The sequence below is a fragment of the Mixophyes fleayi genome, chromosome 9 (assembly GCF_038048845.1).
Source record: "Mixophyes fleayi isolate aMixFle1 chromosome 9, aMixFle1.hap1, whole genome shotgun sequence".
Lineage (NCBI taxonomy): Eukaryota > Metazoa > Chordata > Amphibia > Anura > Limnodynastidae > Mixophyes > Mixophyes fleayi.
Window position 1 is genome coordinate 132808219 of NC_134410.1, and position 22918 is coordinate 132831136.

Genomic DNA, 22918 nt, shown 5'->3' on the forward strand with positions numbered 1-22918 from the left:
GTTCTGGTGTTTTGCCCCCAGTCAGAAACTATAAGGCAGCAGCATCGATAGTGGCTGGTGAAGTCCTTTGTATTCAGTCCCGGTAAACCACTGGCTATTAGCTCATTACTGTGCATGTTTCCATGGGGAAATGACACTGACTGAGGTTTTATTACCTCTACTCACTTCTGTGGCAGTAACTGCTTTGTGTGATCAGTACGTAGGCCCATCCCATGTGCAGTATGACATCATCAGGCTTTAATTATACCTGCCACTTGCAGGCCACAGAGGCAGCCATTTTGTGGGCCGAACCAATATTTGTGAGAGGGCAGTATTTTATAATGAAGCTCATGTCATGGCGATGTTCCTTGTTGCATTTAATGGATATTGGTTAAATTTGCAAAATGGTGTCTTCCACTATGAGTATTGGAGAGTCCTGAGTGTCCTATGTAGTAAATAGACTGTATATGATATGTTAGTAACTAGTGTTAGTGTTCTGTACGCACTCATTGGTGTATGTTGGGTTCTAGATGACTACGTGCACATCTCCAGCAAACCGTGTGATCTCCAGTGCACCACAGTTGATGGTCAGAGACAACTAATGGTCCAGGCCCGGGACGGGACGTCCTGCAAGTACAGTGACTATCGAGGGGTTTGCGTGTCTGGAAAATGTGAGGTTTGTTGAGAACGTCGTCCAGTAATTTTCCGCAGCTTCCGACAGATGCAGTAAGTGCTACTCGCTGTTTACTGTTCCTCTCTCCCCAGCCAATTGGATGTGATGGGGTCCTGTTCTCCACCCACACCCTGGATAAATGTGGTGTCTGCCAGGGAGATGGAAGCAGCTGTGTCCACGTCACTGGGAACTACAGGAAGGGAGCTTCCCATCTTGGTAAATGAATCAAGGTTATCTCGTTCTGTCCTGTAGAATAATCCACATCTCAGACAATGGTGGTGACACAGCCTCGGACTATACTTACCTCCAGGCTTTACCCGTCTCACCAGTCATCTCTGTTTCTGCAGAGGTAGGTGGCTCAGTGGTTAGCACTTCTGCCTCACAGCACTGGGGTCATGAGTTTGATTCCTGACCTGTGTGAAGTTTGTATGTTCTCCCCGTGTTTGCGTGAGTTTCCTCCGGGTGCTCTGGTTTCCCCCCAAACTCCAAAAGCATACTGGTAGGTTAATTGGCTGCTATTAAATTTACCTTAGTGTGTATCTGTGTCTGTCTGTATGTTAGGGGAATTTAGACTGTAAGCTCCAATGGTGCAGGGACTGATGTGAGTTCTCTGTACAGCGCTGCGGAATTAGTGGTGCTATATAAATAGATGATGATGATGAATAACCCAGGTGTCACTCCCTGCTTAATGCAGATCTCTGGGATTTCTTGCTGCATCCATCCTCTTACTATACGCAGACTGCTGCATGTCAGACACGTTTCTGCTCCTCAGTTATCACTTATACTCTCACACTGCAATATAAAAAACATAATAATACCATGTTAACAAGATAAAAATCTAAATTATTGTTGGATAATAGCAGAAAAAATGTTGAAGTGATGAAGAGATCACTCTCACAATGTGGAATTTATTACCCTGTCCCAGATATTCTGTTATTTCTTATTATAAAAATCTGATTTCAACGTGACTGTTCTCTGTATATTGTACAATGTAATGTCATTGTGAGTTATCCTTCAGTCTGTAGAGTCCATATTACAACTTGTCACCAGCTCCCAGGCAGGGCATGCTGAAACTTGTAGTTCACAACAGCTGGAGATCACAGTTTACTTATACCCCATCTAACGTGTCTGTTTCAGGTTATGCTCTAGTAACGCACATTCCAGTTGGCGCAAGAGATATCCAAATTGTGGAACGCAAGAAGTCTGCAGATGTCCTGGGTCAGTGATATCGCTGCTGCATTATAGATCTGACTGGGGGGGAGACACCGCAACTGGTCACTGTTGTAATTTAGTTTTTCTTAGTCCTGTAATAGTAACGGTGCATGTAGTCATCCAGCCACACGGCAGTGCCCTTATCCCTCACACTAAACAATAATTGTATCAATACAGGATACATTTGTAATCACCTTACTAGTTATCACAGCATAGTAGACTCTAGCCTTCCATACGTTCTATTATGCCTCTGGCTGGCAAGTCATGCTGGGACTTGTAGTTAATGTGATATGGCGGAGCCCACTTGTCAGGGCCGTTGTTTTGTTAGACTGCTGGATTGCTGCTGAGTCTGTCTCTTTAGTTTTCATACTGGAACCATTAGGTAGGGAATTAAGCTGATAGATAGAAATCCGTTAAAGAACAAAAATCCTCATTTCTAAAATGAACAAGGAGTATTATGTATTATTACCTCATTATGCAATACACATCTGCTGTAATAAGGTTTGTGTTCCCAGCGGTGGCAGATGAAGCTGGATACTACTACTTCAACGGAAACTTCAAGGTCGACAGCCCAAAAAACTTCATTGTTGCCGGCACAGTGTTTAAATACCGCAGACCTATGGATGTGTATGAGACTGGGATAGAATATATTGTAGCTCAAGGACCAACCAACCAGGGCTTGAACATCATGGTAAGTCCAATCGTGCCTCAGTAATGTCACCAGGTTCTAGGCTGCTCTCTCATGATCATTGCTTCCCGATATATAAAATGTCTGCAGTGTTTAAGACGGGCACTGATTAGAAATTGTACAATTTAAATTTAATTTGCACAGTGTAAAAAATATTAATTTGATAGATTGTAGATGGAGCAGCGTTATTTGGAATAGGCCACACAATCTGGGGCATAGCTCTACCTACCCGCCTACAAGTGAGTGGCGTGGGGTTTATGTAGGTGGAGCCATCTGTCTAGGAGTGGATCATGACGTCTGATGAAAAGATTGCTACGTAAGCATATTGCTGCACATGTTACAATGAAATGACCCCCCTCCCATAATATTATACTTATGGCTTCTCTCTGCCCGTTGTGAAGGTCCTGCTGGGTAATAAGTGCCCAGTCCCATGTCGGTGACAGAGATGCTGCAGAAATTAAATAAATCAATATTTGAATTACTAGTCCTTTAAATGGACACTATTATAGGACTGCAGGTCATTAAACGTAGTCTTTATAAGCGTATTGTTGTTGGCGATTTTTGTGTGAATAATGTTATGTACCGAATCATATCAGCCAATCAGCAGTGAGCTTTCATCTGTCTAGTGCTAGTTACACAATGAACACAAGTGGTTGCTGTGATTTTAGTGCAGCTTTAGAGCTTTGAGAGGTGTTAGTAAATATTACTCCGTCACTGTTTTACATTTGTCCAATTACAGTATATAATAGTGGCCTATACTTACAAAGCACAGAACCTTTTTATGTTTGTGTCAATTTAAGTAAAATGTAAATTGAATTGTGGTTTTGAGACCAGAATAATGTATCTTTCAGAAACAAATACTTGTATCACTTTACAGGTATGGAACCAAAATGGCAAGAACCCCTCAATTACCTTCCAGTACACTCTGCTCAGGAGGCCGCACTCCCGGGTTACTCAGCCGGTATATTACACCTTCCCGGACTCCGAGAGTGACGAGAGCAGAGAGTTCCAGGAGGATTTCTTGTCTCGGAACCGCACTTATCACACTAACTTCCAGAAAGGGAGACTGAAAGGGGAGACTCCGGGCCTTGGGAGGCAGAACTCAGAGAAACTGGACCCGGTCAGTGGCCAGCAGACCAATGAAGTGTATGGCAGAGGAGAGGCCGTGGACTGCGAGAGGAGAACAAAATGCAAAGCTATAAATGGTATTTAATATTCTTATACTTTCTGTGTACGTATGATTCTAGATACTCCACAGAGTTTACCTACAGATTATAGGTAGTCTCCACAACCTGTAGCGTAGTCCTTAGGTGGCGGCTGGGCAGTTACTTATGACAGATCCAATCGCAATGTAAATAAGATACACAGTAGAACATGCAGTAGTCCACCGAAGAACATCATCTAATCGATAACCGGTCTCTCCCAGCCTTCAGACGCTGCCCTGCCTGAGCACACGCTTTCATGAGGAACACACTATATCAGATTACAGTAAATTCAGTCTTGTGTGTTCCTAGCTATCCATACCCTCCCTACAGTCCCTGTTTTGGCTGAACTGTCCTGATTGGCAGACCATGAAAGAGGTGTGGGAAGACCACAGTCTGGGAGTGGTTTGGCCAGAGCTTGTGGCATAGTTTGGGCGGATCATGGAGGGGCTTATTTGTATCCTGATTTTGGCTTTTTGAAGTATTTGGAGGTATATTAACCAGGCAAATTAATATCAACCACAAGACAATGCCCCCCCCCAGGTGACAGCACATGTTCTTCATAATCCCAGTAAATACCCAGACCCAGTGAATTACACAAAATAATGTTCACACACTCGGCACATTATGTGATTCATCTGTTATTCACGTGACTTTTATTTGTGTCCTTTACAACTGGAAAAAAATATTTTTCACAAATGTGTGTATACACCCACCGTGCAGGTCCATAGGTGCACATGGTAGAGGTATACAAAGTCAAACTTACTATCACTTTTGGGACAGCCCTTCAATTTAAGTCTCCAACTTTGAAGTTTACAGGTGTTTTACATGACACACGTGTCGTATTTCTGAATTTTAATTTATTTTAATAATTTTTCATTGATAATCGGGGACTAACCCCTAAATGTGCAGTTTCCACGACCTTGATGCTCATTTAAATATATTGTCCCACAGCAAGAAATTGTGATTTTCCTTTGGGTGTCAGCACATCTAGTGAGAATATTCCCCTCTCGAGGCTTTGTATGCTCACCTATACCTGTGCACAGTCATGTGGAGGTCGGCACATGGTCTAAGCATAGGGCAAGAAATGACATCTATACTGTCATGAAAGGGTTACAGAAAGAAGAAAGGAGGTAGATATACGAGGTTATAGACTGTCCCTCTACGCCAACCAAGGTTTATCCAGCAACCCCTTTATACTTAGATGCTGGGCCGACGCTGCCATTATTATTATCGTAGATTTGTAAGGCCCCACAGTGCTCTGCAGCGCCGTACTGTAGGCAAAACAGGGACATACATAAAACAGGGACATACATAAAACAGGGACATACATAAAACATTAGAGAGATTACATTATAAGTGGAAGAGGGTACAGCTGAAACAAGAGGAGCGAGTGTGGCTCAGAGTGGAGATTGGTACAGTTGTGAGGGTGTATTATTGTGAATAGTGTTATCAGGGATAAGGTCACCTCTAAAAAAAAAAAAAAAAAGAGATGTGTTTTCAAAGAGCGTCTAAAGAATTGAAGGCTGTGGGAAATGATTGGACGTGGTAGAGAATTCCATAAGTGGGAGCAGCACGGGAGAAGTCTTGTAGGCGGGAGTGAGAGGTGGTTACCAGAGATGAGACAAGGCGCAGGTCAGAGGTAGATCTAAGAGGGCGGGAGGGAGAGGTGGTTACCAGAGATGAGACAGGGCGCAGGTCAGAGGTAGATCTAAGAGGGCGGGAGGGAGAGTATTATGACATGAGATGTGAGATGTATGCAGGGGTGTGGTGTTGAGGGCTCTGTGGGTAAGGGTGAGTAATTTGAATTGGATTCTGGAGGACACGGTGTAGGGATTTGCCCCCACTTTGTAACTGCTAATAAAAGTGCAGCGTGGATGGTTCCCAATGCCCAAAGGCGCCCACAGAACCTGCCACACTCAGATGTTGCATTTTTACTACATTTGAAGTAACTTTTTACTTTGTGATTGATGAAAGTTTTGGCCATTACTTGACCCTGTATTGTGAAATAGATGCACTTACATTCTATGTAACACAGGAGCTTTTCACATCTGCAGCATGTTGCCATTTACTGATTTATTGAAATAGAAACCCTGAAATACGCTCATGGGAGCTGACCTAGCTGGATTCAAATATTCCTAGGAAACCTACAGTGGTACCGCAGCAACTTTTGTGAGGAAACGGAAAGTAGATCCCAGTGTGGTATCTAAATAACCCGTCATTTTCCATTCAATTGGTTATGGTGCAGTACACAGGCTGTTGGGTGACGACCAAGGTATGGGCACCTCTGTAAGACTAGTTAGTGCACTTTTAGTAAGATTCAGCCAGAATTAACGATTTCACCAACTATGTATCTTATGTTCATCTGTTTTGTATCTGTCCTTACAAGATACCAACATCTTATAATAACCTTTTCATCCAAATGTTTGCAATTGTGTGTGTTTTTGTTTTTTTATTTCTGTTTAGGTTTGAACAGTAATAGAACTACTTACATAACAGACACTGGTGAACAAGACCACAAATTTAACTCCAAGGAGTTCCTCTCTGGGAACGTTATTATGAAACAATTGTCCAGCAAAGCCTCCGACTCCAGGGAGCCGTTTCATAACATGAGCAGAAGCGGCCTCTTCTCTCAGGGAGGGCCTCTGAACTCTGTGGAGCCCAACCTGGACAATCTATATGTGGACTACGAAGACAATGAGGACACAGCACCATTCGACATGAATGTCACCTTCCTGGAGCTCAGCATTGATCGTACACTCAACACCTCTGCGGAGGCTCAACTGACCAACGCAACCCTTACGTCTACCAATAGGACCCAGAAAGTGAGGTAAGTGAGCTTGAGAATCGCTTGAAAGTCTTCTGATCCTTTCTTGTGTGTCATAATTCTGTAAATCTATGAACAATTCCCCACAACTGCAGGCATTGTGGTCTACGTGTCCTACCGAACCTTACAATATCTAGATAGCATTCTGTGACATCGACTTCTACTCTTTTCATATTCCTCATTCTTTTCTTTGTCATTTCTTTTCAAAGACTTAGGCCGTTTGCCCACCTCCTAGCTACAGTGGAGGCAGCCATCTTGTATGCTGAACCAATATTCATCAGAATTAAGCCAATTCAGTGATTTCCTCATGCTCCAGTTATGTCCTGGGATCCTAGTGAATTGATTAAGGTATTGGTTGAGCCCACAAAATGCCTCTATATGCTATAGTTGGGCAATTGTTACACTTTAACGTTCTTCAAGTTAAACTGGCAGCGCACTTACACTGTCCTGCCCTGTGTATAGGTACCAGAGGCTCCCAATACCTGAATCAGAGACCCGGATCTCGGTGCTGGGGCACTCAGTTCATCCACTGCCCCCAGATTCAGTTACCAGGGCTAGGGGTCTGGGATTTTTTGTAGGGGTCACAATTATTAACAGTAAGATATTACTGGCCGCAGTTTTTTGAGTGGGATTCTTTTTGTAATAAGGACAGATGTTTTGCAAGGCAGAAATATAAACAATACAGATGAGGATGTAATTCCCCATATAGTGCAGAGCTAGTGGTGCATTGTTCCTGGACAGACAGCTATCACTTTATTAGCACTCGTTGTACCTCATTTAATAGCTGTATCATTCTTCATACAAGTTACAAAGAGACCTGTGTGCAGCGAGACCGTCTAGACAGGACATTATTAGCCGCATGTAACATTCCTTGTGGGATATAAAGCATAGGTGTCCCTTCCAGAATGTAGGAAGGCCAGTCAGACATAAATAAAATGATAATAACTGTGTTTGTAATGTTTACATTAAGGATAAATCCATCACCCAGATGTGTCACACTTGTCCGTGGAGACGTTAACCCTTTACCTCCACGTACAGCGCCATCTGCTCTGACCAAGCCTTACTTATACAGAAACACCTTATCCACCTAGGGCCAGAGCGTCAGAAGTGATATTAAAAGTTGGTGTGGCTGAAATTAAAGCCACAGCTCACTCAGATGTAAGCACATTGGGCCTAATCCTCAGCTGTTAGCAAGTCCAGCTGAAGGGAGCAAATTTGCACTCGGACAAACAATGTTGTGGTTCAAGCGGCGCAAATACATGCAGGGAAATTACTAGGGCACTTCCTGTTACAAATCTGTCAGCACACAACCCTTCATCCTCCCCCCCAGCTGCAGCACAACATGGTATTGCCGTGGTGCAAAATTGCACGAATAAGATGAATTTACCCCTTACTCCTGACCATACTGCAGTATTTAATTATTTATTCAGCAGCAGCGAGCCGTCCCTTAGGTAGAATGTGACCTGATCATGTGACGCTCAGTCAATCCTGGGACTTCTTTACAACCCCCCACCTGCTGCCGATCTTCTCCACCAACCACCCATAATGAAAAAGGGTGATGAGACCTGTAAACCAGAACTCATAAGTCACCAACAATCCACTGATATCAAACGTGGGGTTACTTTAAAATGTTTTACCTTTGTCCATTTAGGCCAGAAGTAGGCAATTCTTCAAGGGCATGCTGGGCTTTGTAGTTCCACAACAGCTGGAAATCCACTTACCTCTGTGTTGGAGAAATTCTAGTAGTACGTGATTCCCCTCCACCCCGCTATTGCGTACAGAAGTAACAGCAGACTAGGGGAAATTGAGAAGTGAAAAATAGCGAGGACAGCAGAGCCTGAGAGCACAAACCACACACTGCACTACTTATTTATGTTTAAAAATAAATAGGATTATATCTCTTTTAATGATAGATTATGTGGAACGGTGCTTATTTAAGGAGCCCAGGAGCCCGACCACTTGCAGAAGGAGTGTACGGTACAGAGAACCGCGGTTTCTTCATATTAAGGCTTATAGTAGAACCAGAGGCAAATAGTGTAACTAATCATTTTCTGTAAAACCTGCTGAACACCCCGAGTCAGGGATTAGATGCTGCCCTTTTTATTTGCAAGTGGTTTCACCCACACAAAACCACACTGTGAAATGAAGGTGATCTTGTCCAAAACGGCTGTAACCTGCGTGGGACGGAAACGTGACATTGCTGGAGCAGCTGAGATGTCACATTAAACCTTCAGTCAAACAAGATTAAACCTAAACACTCATTTTACATAGAAATAATAACATAGAAGTAAATATTAAGTATTAAGAGGACACCTACGTCTGGGGGTTATTACTCACTGGTAAAGGCGCCAACCTCTGGCCATTGTAAATAAATGTTTCCCATAATCCTGTTCTGTTCTCCCTCGGCTTGCTGTGTAGCATATATATATATATATCCCCCCCCCCCCCTCATATTACGCCTCTCCTGCGTAATATTTATTATAAATGTTGGTTCAGACTCCGAGGAACAATTTGTAACAGGATTCAATATTTGGATGAATCCTAAAACTATGGATCTGGTGCATCCATACATTAAATCTGTTATTTAATAGTAAATAATCTTACAATACGTGTTTCCAGGACACAATGCTTACACCTGATTTATAGCTGCCGACCAACGGTGACACAAGGGTGGGGAGAATAGATGGTCACATTGCTGCTTGGCTTCAATCTATTAAGTAGAGATAAAGCTTAGTATCCCTGTAGGGCCCTTCTTGCTGCTACAAGCTGGGTAATGTTATCCGGTTGTGGAGCAGGACGGCGTCCTGTGTAATGTAGATAAATATCGGACTAGAGCTGACCTCCGCCACCTTAGAGCGCAGCGCAGCATGCCACATGGTAATGAATAATCTAATCTCCGAGCACACCGCCTAACGGACGCCTGCGCAGTGTGGCTGAGAGGAGGCAGATATGGTGGAAGGATGGAAAATGTGCTTCCCTCTTACTACATAGACCCCATAATATGCTCAACCTGGTGTCTAGATGTCAGGTAATATTCTGTGAGACGTTCCTGCATCTAATAACCAGAGATGGTCTCTGTGTTTGATTATTCATGTCAGACATGGGGTTTTCTGTATTTTAAGAAAAAAATTCAGGCACTCATTCAGTTTGTTTGTTAAACTCAGGTGCACAGACTGTTAATCCCAAGAGCCCGAGGATTATACTTTGCTTGAAGTCAGGCAGCCAAAACAACATGTGAATCTAGCCGGGCCGTGCCTGCCAAAAACTGTTGTATTTTTTTCTTTTCCTCTGTTCCCTTTTTGGCATCGACAAGTCCAGTAAAACACTGCAGGATCAATCCAAAGGGAAAGAATAGGTTTTGTTTTAAAAAGCTGGTAATTTTACTGACAACGTGCCCACCATCCAGAGCCAGACGGGACAGAAAAACATACTTGAAAGAATATTTCTTACATGATGTTTCCTTAGACAATAGAAACGAGGACAAACGTCCCGCTGCTCCGCCCCATTAATGGTTGTTATGACTGGTGCGGAGACCAAGGCTTTGATTTACTAAATTCTTTGTTGTTTTTCTGGGATGTAAAACCGAAGGACAATCCTTCAAATTGTAATTTGTTAAATTGTGTAAAATTAAATATAATTGATTTGATATAATAATGTTTTAGTCTCATTTCCGCTGAGTTTATTGGTCAGATCTTGTGGCGGTCACTAGGTGATGTTTAGTCACAAGATAAACTTAGACAGAAAAATTATTGTTTCATATTTTCTGTTCTTTTGTAACTTGTTTTGTATTTATACAAGCAACAAAAATGTTACAAATGACAATTGCTTTAAAATGACAAAGATGTTTCTGTAAAAACTTCACCTGCTTTTCAGAACTCCTAACTGTTCCTCATGGTTTCCTTCCACCCCCCTTACATGTCATTGATCTCCAGTATTGTCCTCTCTCAGCGTCGTCTCACCTAGTACTGGGAGTGACCCTGGTGGGGACAGTGGGTGTACTATGTGGAGGGGGGGGGGGGTAGTCTTCTGATGGGTGAAAAATGTAACAAAAGCAATTTATAGAGGCAAGCCCCGCCCCCTATTATACACCAATAGGAACCTGCAGAGTCTGTGAGCACTTGGTGACTGGAGGAAGTCGGAGGGGCGCAGTGTACAACAATTATTATAGACAAAATATGTTATTATATAATTTTATCCAATTTGGCCACCTAATTGGTGGCCACATAAAGTATAAACTTATGACATCTGTGTGTCCTCGCCAGGAGTTTCTGTGCTCCGAGCTCACCTTAAGACCCTGGTGTTACGGTTTAACAGGTGTACCGCCCCATTCAGACTCCCCCACTGGTCACTGTCCTCGCAGCGGGTCCAGAATATCTCAGAGACAGGATTACTCTAGTATTATTCAGCAACAAGGATCAAACAGGACATATTATATATAGCATATAATTGCAGAAAAATAATTGAACATAGTTTCCCACAAGAAATCAGTTGATACCATAGAGGATGATAAACAAATGAGTTGACGAGAGCTTCTGCTGCCTAGAAGTGAGCTCTGTTACTGGAGACCCAGGCTGGATGGATTGGGGTCTCCAGGCTCCAAGGTGATTGGCTATTGATTTCTTCCAGCTGAGAGGTGGAGAAGAGCGGTCGGCAGTGTCCCCTGGCTACCCCTTGTCCGGTTAGTTTCTTGCTAAATGAAGGACATTTTTCAGCCTTGGCATTAGTGGGTCATTCCTGTTGTAGATGTTAAACACAAATTGGAAGGTTACGTGATTAATGTGTAGGAATCCGCTGCAGTCATAGAACCAACTATAGATTTCAGATTTACATCCATGTCTTCGTCTTCCAGTCATAAGTCACATTGTTTCCGTGTCGTTCTTGTAACATGAGAAGAGACTGTCATGGGGGACAAATCTAAACTGAACCTTGTGCAAGTTGAATCCATTTTTAATGTCTGTTTTTGGTTCCTGGAGGTAGAAGAGGATAGATGGGACTTGTGTTTATGACACATTTGTAGGAGCTTCGGGGAGATTTAAATAACAATGAACTCTAGGGAGATTTTCTGTCTATTCAGGACTAATTTTGGCTTTAATGTTACACAAGAACACAGATCAATCTTCTAGCACAAGTCCAGTCCTCATTCTCCAAGTATTTAGCAGTAAAGAGGAAGGATAAGTAAAACATAATATCCGTACTAAATTTAAAGTGGACCTGCCAGGTTTCCCAGCCCCCACCTATTGCGTTCCTAAAAAATCCTGTGTCCTTTATGTCACCACTTATCCTCTGGGGCCCCTCAGTTTCCAGGCTCTCTAATTAGAGCAATAAAGCTGCCTATATATCATGTTACCTGACATATTGTAGTCTGTGATCTTACTGTGATTCCTCCTCCTCTCATAGTCTGACAAACTTCATTTTCCCCAAAAAACCTCAGACCCTATTTACACAGTGGTGGGGTGGAGGGGAGTCGTGTACTGCTAGAGTTAGGATAACCTTATTACACCTACCTACTGCTTGTTCAGTGATACTTTCCCTAAACCTGCTACCCTTGATGTATTTGAAACCATCTAACGTACCCCCTCTCTGCACCAAGCTATACATAGTGAGGGTCTGTAACCTGTCCTGGTAAGTTGTACGCCATACACAATATATGATTTATGTGCTCCTGGCCTCTAGAACTGACCACAGTCTGACCAGTGACCTTTGTAGTGGGATCACTACTAATTCCTGATATCTGACTGTACCTCTCCATTACATTCTGTAGTGACTCCTAGATCACTTTCCTCCTTAGTAGTTTCTGTATTCAGCCTATGAAATGTTTTACACCCGAGTGCAGGACCATGTGACCAGTAGTTACCCCAATCTACCTCGGTCATCCGCCACAATGCCCCCTCCCGATGTGTCTACCCTGATACATGTATTTGTGTAATCTGTACTGAGGCACATTTTCCCTCTATACCAGTAATACAGAGGGCTGGTAACATCTCCCTCCTCTGTATCCCATGTACTCTGCCATCTCTCACCCAGCATAGTACCAGCCAGCCCCAAGCTTTCAACTACAGATATTTACATGTTCACCTCAAGTAGGAATATAATTTGGATTTAATAGAACTTGTACAATGTCTCCATCATTGCTTTGGACTGTACGTTTTGTAACTTTGTTTTTCTGTGTTGTGTGCATGGTTTTATTGTTCCAAAAAGCCTGCTTCTCCCCCCAATCAGAATGTGGGACTCTCCTCGGAAGACGTCCCACATCCCCTTGTTTGATAATGATTGCAATGGCCAGCTGATTCATTGTAAGGCCTTAGTGCCTGGTATGGAATGAGACACTGTAATGGGGCATGCTGCTCTCACCACATCAATACATTTTCTTTGACATTTTAGGTCATCAGGAAACATATTTGAGCAGTTTGCGCAAATAGTGAAAATGTTCATTCAGTTTAGTAGGTTTGTATGAGGGTACTTGGGGTACATTTACTAAACTGCATGTTGGAAAAAGTGGGGATGTTGCCTATAGCAAACAATAAGATTCTAGTTATCATTTGTTTAGTACATTCTACAAAATGACAGAATCTGATTGGTTGCTATAGGCAACACCTCCACTTTCTCAAACCTGCGGTTTAGTAAATATACCGCCATGTATTTATCTAAATAGGCCCAGCTGCAGTACACAGAAATAGGAACACCATTAAAGAGAAGCAACACATAATTCAATGATTGCACATCAGAAGAATAGTCCAATGCATCTCGCTCAATACACAATGGATGGCACATCCATGCGCTGTCTTATAAAACCAAGCATGTATATATATGCAATGTCCTATATGACCCCATGAGTCACAGGCCGATATACAGACAATGAAGCATCATTGCAAAACTTTACATATTGCAACAATTACCACCCACCCCTGGAATACATTCAGTTTTACATAAAATCTTAGCGTGTATTCTCCTTTTTAAAATGGAGGTTTCTTACTTCCTGTGGCCAGAATATGCAGCTAAGGAAGTGTTCCCAATTATTATTATTATATTTACTTATGCATGATCTCAAGCCGTGTCATGGTGCTGTGTCTCTGGTCTGACCACCAAACACAGAAGCTGCATGAATGTCACAGAGTAATCTCAGTGCTGCACCCATTCAATGACATTAACACCTTAGGAAATGTTCTTTAAATAATGCCCCCTTTTCCTGTATCTGTATCCCGGGTCTCCTTCCCATCACTGGGACCCTCTTCTCTTGCACCAAAGGAGACTTGTAAAGGAATCGGAGACCTCAGGTTATTTAAAAATCCCAGCGCTACTTGTTTCCATGTTGGGTTTTGGGATTACATCATGTAGCAGAAATGAAGGCGTTCCGCTTCGCTAAACTCTGCATATCGGGTCTGTCTTCATGGGTCTCTTTCTGTGCAGAAGGAGTGGTCCCAGGCGTGAAGCCCCTATATACAGGTAACATGGGATAATTTCTCATGTAATCCTAGTGTAAATGTCCTGCAACAACAATAAGTTTAATAATCATTATCCAATTAGATCTATATTAATAGACAAAGCTAGGGACCCGTTCCATCGCACACTCAGCTCACTCTGCAAACCAAATACAGCGGGCAATGACTGGGTCACTCCGAGTCCTATGGTTTCTGTACATCCAGCATTAGCTCACATTAGCCAGACACACAGACTGGAGTCACTTTTATCCCTGTTTGACTGAGACCTTGTAAAGTGACAAAGAAAAAGCCATTTTTGTTATATTCTGAACTGTTTCTATACTGGGTATTTTTATCCCATTCTCTCTTTTTAGACAGTGGAAGCTCTGCTTCTAACCAGGCTGGGGATTCTACTTGGGGATCAGGACAGGTATGTTTTAAAACCCAAACCCAACACCTCAAAACATTGAGCACAGCACTCGATAACCTCTGTGTCTATATAATGTATGTATATGTACATATATACCAATACACACAAGCAGTAATCAAGTTGTCGTCATGCTATAAGGAATGTTCGTCTAGTACTGTGATGGAAGGAGGCTCATCAATCTCTGCTTTGTCTGTCGTTAGAAAAGGGCCAAAGTTACTGAGGAAGGTGCAGGGGATAAGTGCGGTGGATATGTACCGATGGAAGCTGTCTTCTCACGAGCCCTGCAGCTCCACATGTACCACAGGTTTGTGAAACGTTGTTGCATTGGTGGATTTATGTTATGTTTGTTTTATTGGTTTCCAATACCGCTTAATTGGCGTACACTGAAGATTTTGGAGTACATGGTCATGTGGGAAGATTGTAACGGAACGATCACAGTGCTGGGTCAGTAGGGAACTACCCATATGGATTTTTTTCTTATTTCTGTAGCTGGAAACTAACTCTTTATATATTTTAGTGTGGCTCTGTCTATAGCACTATGTGCTGATCAGAACAACCTGTTTTGCACTGATGAGGCCAAAAAAGGAGGAAACTGTCTGTCTGTAGTTTGTGTTCCATGTCAGCCTGAGCATGTGATGCTGTAAAACCCAGTGTAACTGGCATTACTCAGAAGACTATTCTCCTTTTGGACACAGGGTTCATACAGTTGTTGTAGCATATAGTAGTCAGGTGTTCTTTGTCTTGAATGTGCTGTCCTAAATGAAGTGATTGCTAGTATGTCATTGTCTGCTTGTATGTGGCAGACTTGCACCCTGATAGTGGAGACTTGGGGGTCAGCGGGTGGTGGACCTTTACTCTATACAAACCTCTGATTTATTTCTCGTGGCCGGAGCCGCTCTGTACACACAACCTGCTCACAGCCACTTGGCTCTGGCTGGTAACGTGGTAAGATTTCCACTGGCAGACTGTCAGGAGGGCACAGACAAGGCCCTTCTGTGAGTGCGTGTGTCTGCTCCATGCCATCATTATATGTCGGGGTAATGTGAATCCAGCAGCTTCAGCTATTGCTCTGTACTCAGAAAACACACCATGCTCGGAATGAGGAAGTATCGGACTATATTTCTGTTATTCCGGGTATTCCATAAGTAGAGACAATTGTATTCAGACCAGTGTCTGTGGTACTGGGGTCACCTCTTGTGCCACATCTGACATAGATATATGCCAGCTTATCTGTGCCAGTTCCTGGTTTTGGGCAGGAAGGTGGTGGCAGTGCGCTGCTTTCTCCAATACCCAGTGGCTGAAACGCTCTACCCTCTACCTACATTGTGCATGCCCTGTATTGGCTGCCTTACCCTGACATTGTGGTGCCATGTATCTGGTGGCCGCTTACAGTCCTATGCCACCTGGTCTGTATTCTCTAAATGCACTTGTTAGTCTATATTGCGGTTCTCCTGTTCCATTCCAGTCGCCCCACAAGATGTCAGACCCCCAGTGACAGATACTGATAATAACATATCATTGAATATCTAGATGCACTGTGTCTGCTGTTATGTGTCTGCACTTGTTTCCATGTAAGTATTTTCAGTTGGAAGCATCTTGCAATACAACCTTAAATTGAATGTATACAACCTGCGTTCAGTTAACCTAGGTGCCAAATTAACATCTCCTATGTAACGTATTTCACGATCTGTGTAACTCAGAAATAAGACACGTGTGCTCACTCTTAGTGTACTATTCGGTCACGTTAATTTCCCTGATCCGCTACTAAAAGACACCGCAAGTGCACGATACGTGCGACTGTAAATACAGACCCAAGATATGTATCACTTAAATGCAGCCTAATTCAGGCTTGTACCAGACATTTATGTGATGGCACTTCCATACTGATAATTCATGTCTGTTAGTTTTGGCAATGTATTGCTTTTCTTTTTTTTTGTGTGCATTTTAAATGGATGTCCTGTGCGATATGGAATCAGTCTGTGCATGACATACTGTAAATTTACAGCAGCATCAGAAAAGCCTGCCGCCAGTGTAATGTTGCTGCTGTGGGCACATGCCTAAGGATATGCTACAGATCTGGGCATACCCGTGTCTATAGACCTCTCTACACATGCATGTGCTCATGTCATGTGTTCGTGTAAGACCCTTCTCATGAGCAGCACAATCGCAGCCGGAGCAGGGCCCATCCTGAGATGACTGACAGGAAGGACGCTGCAGATTGTGCCAGTTTCATACAGAGATGCTACAGAGACGGATTTTGTGCAGCTGTCTCTTTTGAGGGTTCAAAAACCCTATTATTTGAAGTCGCTACTTGCAATTCCACAACCTTCTTGGAATATTAATGTAAAGCAGCTTTTGCTGATTCTACATACGACAGCTTTGTATCTCCCGGAACAGACTCCGAGAGTCACTATTTAATGCCAGTCGGCCGTGTAACGCAGCGCACGCACCTCCCCCTTCATTGTGCCAGCAGAAACCATATTCAGCCTATCGGTCCTCTAGCAACTAGTGACCTCACTGAGACGTGAGCCATTAAGTGCCTTATGCCTCTGTTATGTTAATTGTGAATTAATAGGCTGCATTCTCAGGAATTGTGCTGCCTCCACTGTGTTTAGTGCCACATAGTGTGGGTACAGGGATAGGAGCAGGTAGTGTGTGACCTCTGTTTGTCTCCCCTGGCAGGAGTGATGTCCGTGTATGCCATGTGTGTGCGGTACGATGGGGTGGAAGTGGACGACTCACACTGTGACGCGTTGACCCGTCCGGAGCCCGTGCACGAGTTCTGTGCTGGGCGGGAATGTCAGCCAAGGTACACGCCGTAGTAAACACTCAGATCTCTCAGGCTGCCACGTTCCAGGACCAACCTCCTCACAACTTCCAGATGAAAGCGGCCAAAAATATCATCTCTGTATTTTTCTGGTAGAAATGTACTGAGTCACAGAGTGATGGATGCTTAGTTATGACTGTACAAAACATAGCTGCTGTAAGCGACACCTTACCCTGACTTTCCACTACGGCTTGGCTACAAAGTATCGTGCTTTGGTTCTTCCATTCACAAATCTCCCAAAAAAAATGAACAAAATAAAATAAAAAACATATAGTCGGGGCTGACGTCAAAGACCGAACTGCTGATATGGGTCAGAATCCCACAGTGGCAACGACCGGCATGTTATTTACCCCTCCATAGGTCACTGTATTCTCTGCATTGATATGTGTACTGCTTCTCCTTCCTCTGCTCATCATTACAGACGTTCCAGCCTTACACAGCTTGTTAAACATGTCAGATTATTTAAATTATTTATTGGGTATCTATGTACTGTGTCTACTCCCTTTTGTTTGACCACCAGGCCACTTGAAATGTTTATTTGAGGTGCCAATGTTGTTTTTTATTCTTACAAATGTACAGAGTATAAATATTTGATGATAATGCTTGTGAAAAGGTCCTGTTATAGTTCATATAGCTGTGATCCCGCACAGAAACCCCACTTACCCCTAATCTGTGCTATCCTAGGTGGGAGACGAGTAGCTGGAGCGAGTGCTCGCGGACCTGCGGCGAGGGCTATCAGTTTCGTATTGTGAGATGCTGGAAAATGATCTCTCCTGGGTTTGACAGCTCCGTTTACAGTGACTTGTGCGATTCTACTGATCTCACCAAGCCGGACGAGAAGAAAGTCTGTAGAAATCCAGCGTGTGGACCCCAGTGGGAAATGTCAGAATGGTCCGAGGTAAGGGGTTATACCTGGTACGTATCATAATTCATAATGCACTTATAGCATTATAATTGGTAGAAACATCATCTGTTACCTACCCACTGTTACTGAGAGTGCAGCCTATCCAGTCACTAGGGACCAGTGACATCACTGAGAAAGCAGCTTATCCAGTCACTAGGGACCAGTGACATCACTGAGAAAGCAGCCTATCCAGTCACTAGGAACCAGTGACATCACTGAGAACGCAGCCTATCCAGTCACTAGGAACCAGTGACATCACTGAGAACGCAGCCTATCCAGTCACTAGGAACCAGTGACATCACTGAGAACGCAGCCTATCCAGTCACTAGGAACCAGTGACATCACTGAGAACGCAGCCTATCCAGTCACTAGGAACCAGTGACATCACTGAGAATGCAGCCTATCCAGTCACTAGGAACCAGTGACATCACTGAGAACGCAGCCTATCCAGTCACTAGGAACCAGTGACATCACCGAGAGTGCAGCCTATCCAGTCACTAGGAACCAGTGACATCACTGAGAACGCAGCCTATCCAGTCACTAGGAACCAGTGACATCACTGAGAGTGCAGCCTATCCAGTCACTAGGAACCAGTGACATCACTGAGAGTGCAGCCTATCCAGTCACTAGGAACCAGTGACATCACTGAGAGTGCAGCCTATCCAGTCACTAGGAACCAGTGACATCACTGAGAGTGCAGCCTATCCAGTCACTAGGAACCAGTGACATCACTGAGAGTGCAGCCTATCCAGTCACTAGGAACCAGTGACATCACTGAGAGTGCAGCCTATCCAGTCACTAGGAACCAGTGACATCACTGAGAGTGCAGCCTATCCAGTCACTAGGAACCAGTGACATCACTGAGAGTGCAGCCTATCCAGTCACTAGGAACCAGTGACATCACTGAGAGTGCAGCCTATCCAGTCACTAGGAACCAGTGACATCACTGAGAGTGCAGCCTATCCAGTCACTAGGAACCAGTGACATCACTGAGAGTGCAGCCTATCCAGTCACTAGGAACCAGTGACATCACTGAGAGTGCAGCCTATCCAGTCACTAGGAACCAGTGACATCACTGAGAACGCAGCCTATCCAGTCACTAGGGACCAGTGACCTCTCCACGCTGAGCACGTCGAGTCGTACACAACTTGCCATTACACATTCTTAGACCAATCCGGTTATGTGTTGGAAAAGCACCGAGGCCCCTCACAGACTATAGAGCATAATCCTAGTATACAGGAATATAGTTTTCATACTGTACGTCTCCTTTTTGTTTCATAACTGTATTACCAAGTTGGTTTATTGAAAGATCTTTAGAGCGTCATAAAGTACAGTCAGTGTTTTCTGTGCTCCTGCCAGCTCCCTTGTTTAGACCAAAAGGTTGGGATCAGTCATTCCGCTATACCCTCAGATAATTGTGGGGTTGCATGCCTTAATAATATGAGGCCAGTCTGCAGTTTTGTACAGGTGACTGCAGTGTTTGATCTGTGTAAGGTGCAGCTGTGAGTCTCCCACTGGGCGACCGGCCTTTGATGTGCTCCTCAAGCCACTGGGCACCATTACCAGCTAAACTAATCTCATTTTCATCAGTGTCTAAAGCACAGAGCCAGCTGGCAGAGTATGAGAAAGTCCAGATCAGAGAAAATCATTAAAATCCTTGTGACGTGTTGGAGAAATACGCTGGTGACACGCTTCCCTGTCACCTTACCCCAATATCAAACCGCAAACATCTTTATCATACGCTTGGGGAACTACACGTTCCACACCAGCCGTTTACCTCTGCTGTACAATGTTTTCATGTAACTATGTGACGTTGTTTCATAGAGAGGTCTAACAGGAGCCTCACATACCTAAACTGTGCAGCTGGGGGGACCCTGCTCCTTCCACTATATAACTCTCAGTCTGTGGCTTCCTGCTGCCTCCATTCTCCTCCTCACATCATGTCACTGCCCCTGTCACATGCAGCCCTGTCCTCACTAACACATCACTCATCTCCTGATATACTCTGTGCTGCTGGAGGACCCTGCTCCTTCCACTATATAACTCTCAGTATGTGACTTCCTGCTGCCTCCATTCCCCTCCTCACATCATGTCACTGCCCCTGTCACATGCAGCCCTGTCCTCACTAACACATCACTCATCTCCTGATATACTCTGTGCTGCTGGAGGACCCTGCTCCTTCCACTATATAACTCTCAGTATGTGGCTTCCTACTGCCTCCATTCCCCTCCTCACATCATGTCACTGCCCCGTCACATGCAGCTCTGTCCTCACTAACACATCACTCATCTCCTGATATACTCTGTGCTGCTGGAGGACCCTGCTCCTTCCACTATATAACTCTCAGTATGTGACTTCCTGCTGCCTCCATTCCCCTCCTCACATCATGTCACTGCCCCTGTCACATGCAGCCCTGTCCTCACTAACACATCACTCATCTCCTGATATACTCTGTGCTGCTGGAGGACCCTGCTCCTTCCACTATATAACCCTCAGTCTGTGACTTCCTGCTGCCTCCATTCCCCTCCTCACATCATGTCACTGCTCCTGTCACATGCAGCCCTGTCCTCACTAACACATCACTCATCTCCTGATATACTCTGTGCTGCTGGAGGACCCTGCTCCTTCCACTATATAACTCTCAGTCTGTGACTTCCTGCTGACTCTAGGGGCTCTGACCCTAGTAAAACATGGCTAAAACTGCTAACAAAATTAGTATATAAATGTAAAACAAATCCGAGTGGGAGCAGTATGTATATGTACAATTTGCTGACCGTGGGGAATGAGACAAAATTTCTATAAGTAAAACTATATTGCTATAGAATTAAAATGTATATAGATGATGTGTTTATACTACTAAATGTGATCGTCATTGTTGCAGAAAATGGCTGTTCAGCAAAACGACATCCAAGTTAAAGAACGAAGACAACATTGTCTGCGTCTCAGCTCTTATAAGTCCCGTACATTTTACTGATCATCGCACCCTGCCAGTCTCCATCCCTCCCGCCATGTGTGCCCCCAGCCTGGCACTCCACTCCGTGCCTTTTACGAGTACAACTATAAAAACTGATTGTTTTGAATTTTTTGGAAGCTTAAATATATAAATAAATAATCTGGCACCTTAGAGCAGATGTCTTGGCAGAGGGTACGTGAGTGCTGATCAGCTGTCTTCTCTGGAGACAAACTGTGCTTGTAGGTAAAATTAGCGGGGAATGTTGTCTGGTGGTACAGGGCGACCCGTGATTCAGGTAATTGGTGTCTCTCCTGGTGAGCCTGGATTAACTCTTCTTCTCAGGTCATCTATCCAGAGAATCCTTTTATTCATTAACCGACCACCGCTGAAACAGGACGGGCTCGCCAAATGTTACACTGACTGTTCTGCTGTACAGAGCGTGTTCTTCAATGTAATGTAATAATGGCCGCCATCTAAGAGGGATGTCTGTGAACGTATCACAGTGGTAAATTAATATTTTATACCAGTGATGGGGATCTGCAGCTCATTCCTGCTGTATTCTCATAGCATGGGACGTGTGTACAATGCCGATGCTATGTTTTACTAAATGTATTGTTTTACCTTCCTGAGATCATGGTAATTGTGCGTCCGGATGATTATAGGGCCACCCACCCGACCATTGTCAGGTCTCGGGTTGCCCATCACTGTTTTATACTGACCCAAGTCCGAGGTAATGGTGAAATGTTGTCTCCCTATATAAATAAAGTTCAAAACTAAAAACTATCCACATGCAAGTGCCCTACTGATTCCCACGTTCCCTTGGTAGTTCTTCCAAACCTCCCTAATCCCTTAGGGGGAGCTTATCAGGTAGGCAGCAGCCCAGCTTGGTCCAGTTCGCTCTAACTTTTATGAGTTACTGAAAATGTATTCCTGTATCTCCATCGCCAGCGGTAGCTACGTACAGAGGCTGTACAAGTCCTCCTAACGCTATTGCCATGTCTTATTGCCATCTTCCTCATCTCCCTGCCAGTGCTCGAGCTATGTGTTTTGATTGGCTGATCTGACGGTGATCTGTGTCCTGATTGGTTGGTAGCCTGAGAGTGGCCCTTGCAGGGATACTGCCAATAATGCCGAATTCCATTCACAGTTACTATCACATATGTTACCACACTCGTGTTACTCAGATGATAGTTATACATTTATAATAGGAGTGTGATACATGTATCCCCCATATACTTCCGGATGGCGTTATTGTGACGTTTGCACACATAATATTTGGGAAGAGAGTAGTACTTCTTATTATAGCACACTACACTGTTCTTCAGACGATACAGAGACCCGTTATGTTACATGATTCTGTATGTCGTGAGCCCATCAGAGACAGTTACTGGGATTTATACTGTATTCCTGTGTTTCTCAAGCTTCTCTTAAAGGGCCATTAAATACTTGTGGATAGAAATGGCATTACCTTACAAATGTCTGCACCAGATTAGAGGTGTTATTTATGTTTCTATATAATTGCACCATGTGTGATATGAATACATTTTTTTGTCTCAGTGTACAGCAAAATGCGGTGAGCGCAGTATCGTCACCAGGGACGTGCGCTGTTCAGAAGATGTAAAACTGTGTGAGCCGAACACCAGACCACCGGCGGAGAAGAACTGTACGGGGCCGCCTTGTGATCGGCAGTGGACAGTGTCGGACTGGGGGCCTGTAAGTACACAGGGGCAGGGTAACTAGACCAAAAGTAAGGAAACCCTCCCCCGGAATCTGCCCTCACATGAAGTTCTCTCTCCCTCCAACCT

The 22918-nt window shown here is 44.0% G+C and overlaps 1 protein-coding gene across 5 annotated transcripts in view; it reads left to right on the forward strand.

Annotated features, from left to right (window-relative positions):
- Positions 1-22918, forward strand: part of LOC142101368 (ADAMTS-like protein 2) — an 89726-nt gene that overhangs the window by 63454 nt on the left and 3354 nt on the right. For all 5 annotated transcript variants that reach the window (XM_075185813.1, XM_075185814.1, XM_075185815.1 and 2 more), the window contains 10 exons: positions 510-655; positions 745-868; positions 1790-1870; positions 2380-2555; positions 3430-3757; positions 6221-6584; positions 14630-14733; positions 17112-17238; positions 17941-18154; positions 22671-22826. In XM_075185813.1, the coding sequence (XP_075041914.1) occupies positions 510-655; positions 745-868; positions 1790-1870; positions 2380-2555; positions 3430-3757; positions 6221-6584; positions 14630-14733; positions 17112-17238; positions 17941-18154; positions 22671-22826 (1820 nt within the window). The remainder of the gene's footprint in view (positions 1-509; positions 656-744; positions 869-1789; positions 1871-2379; positions 2556-3429; positions 3758-6220; positions 6585-14629; positions 14734-17111; positions 17239-17940; positions 18155-22670; positions 22827-22918) is intronic.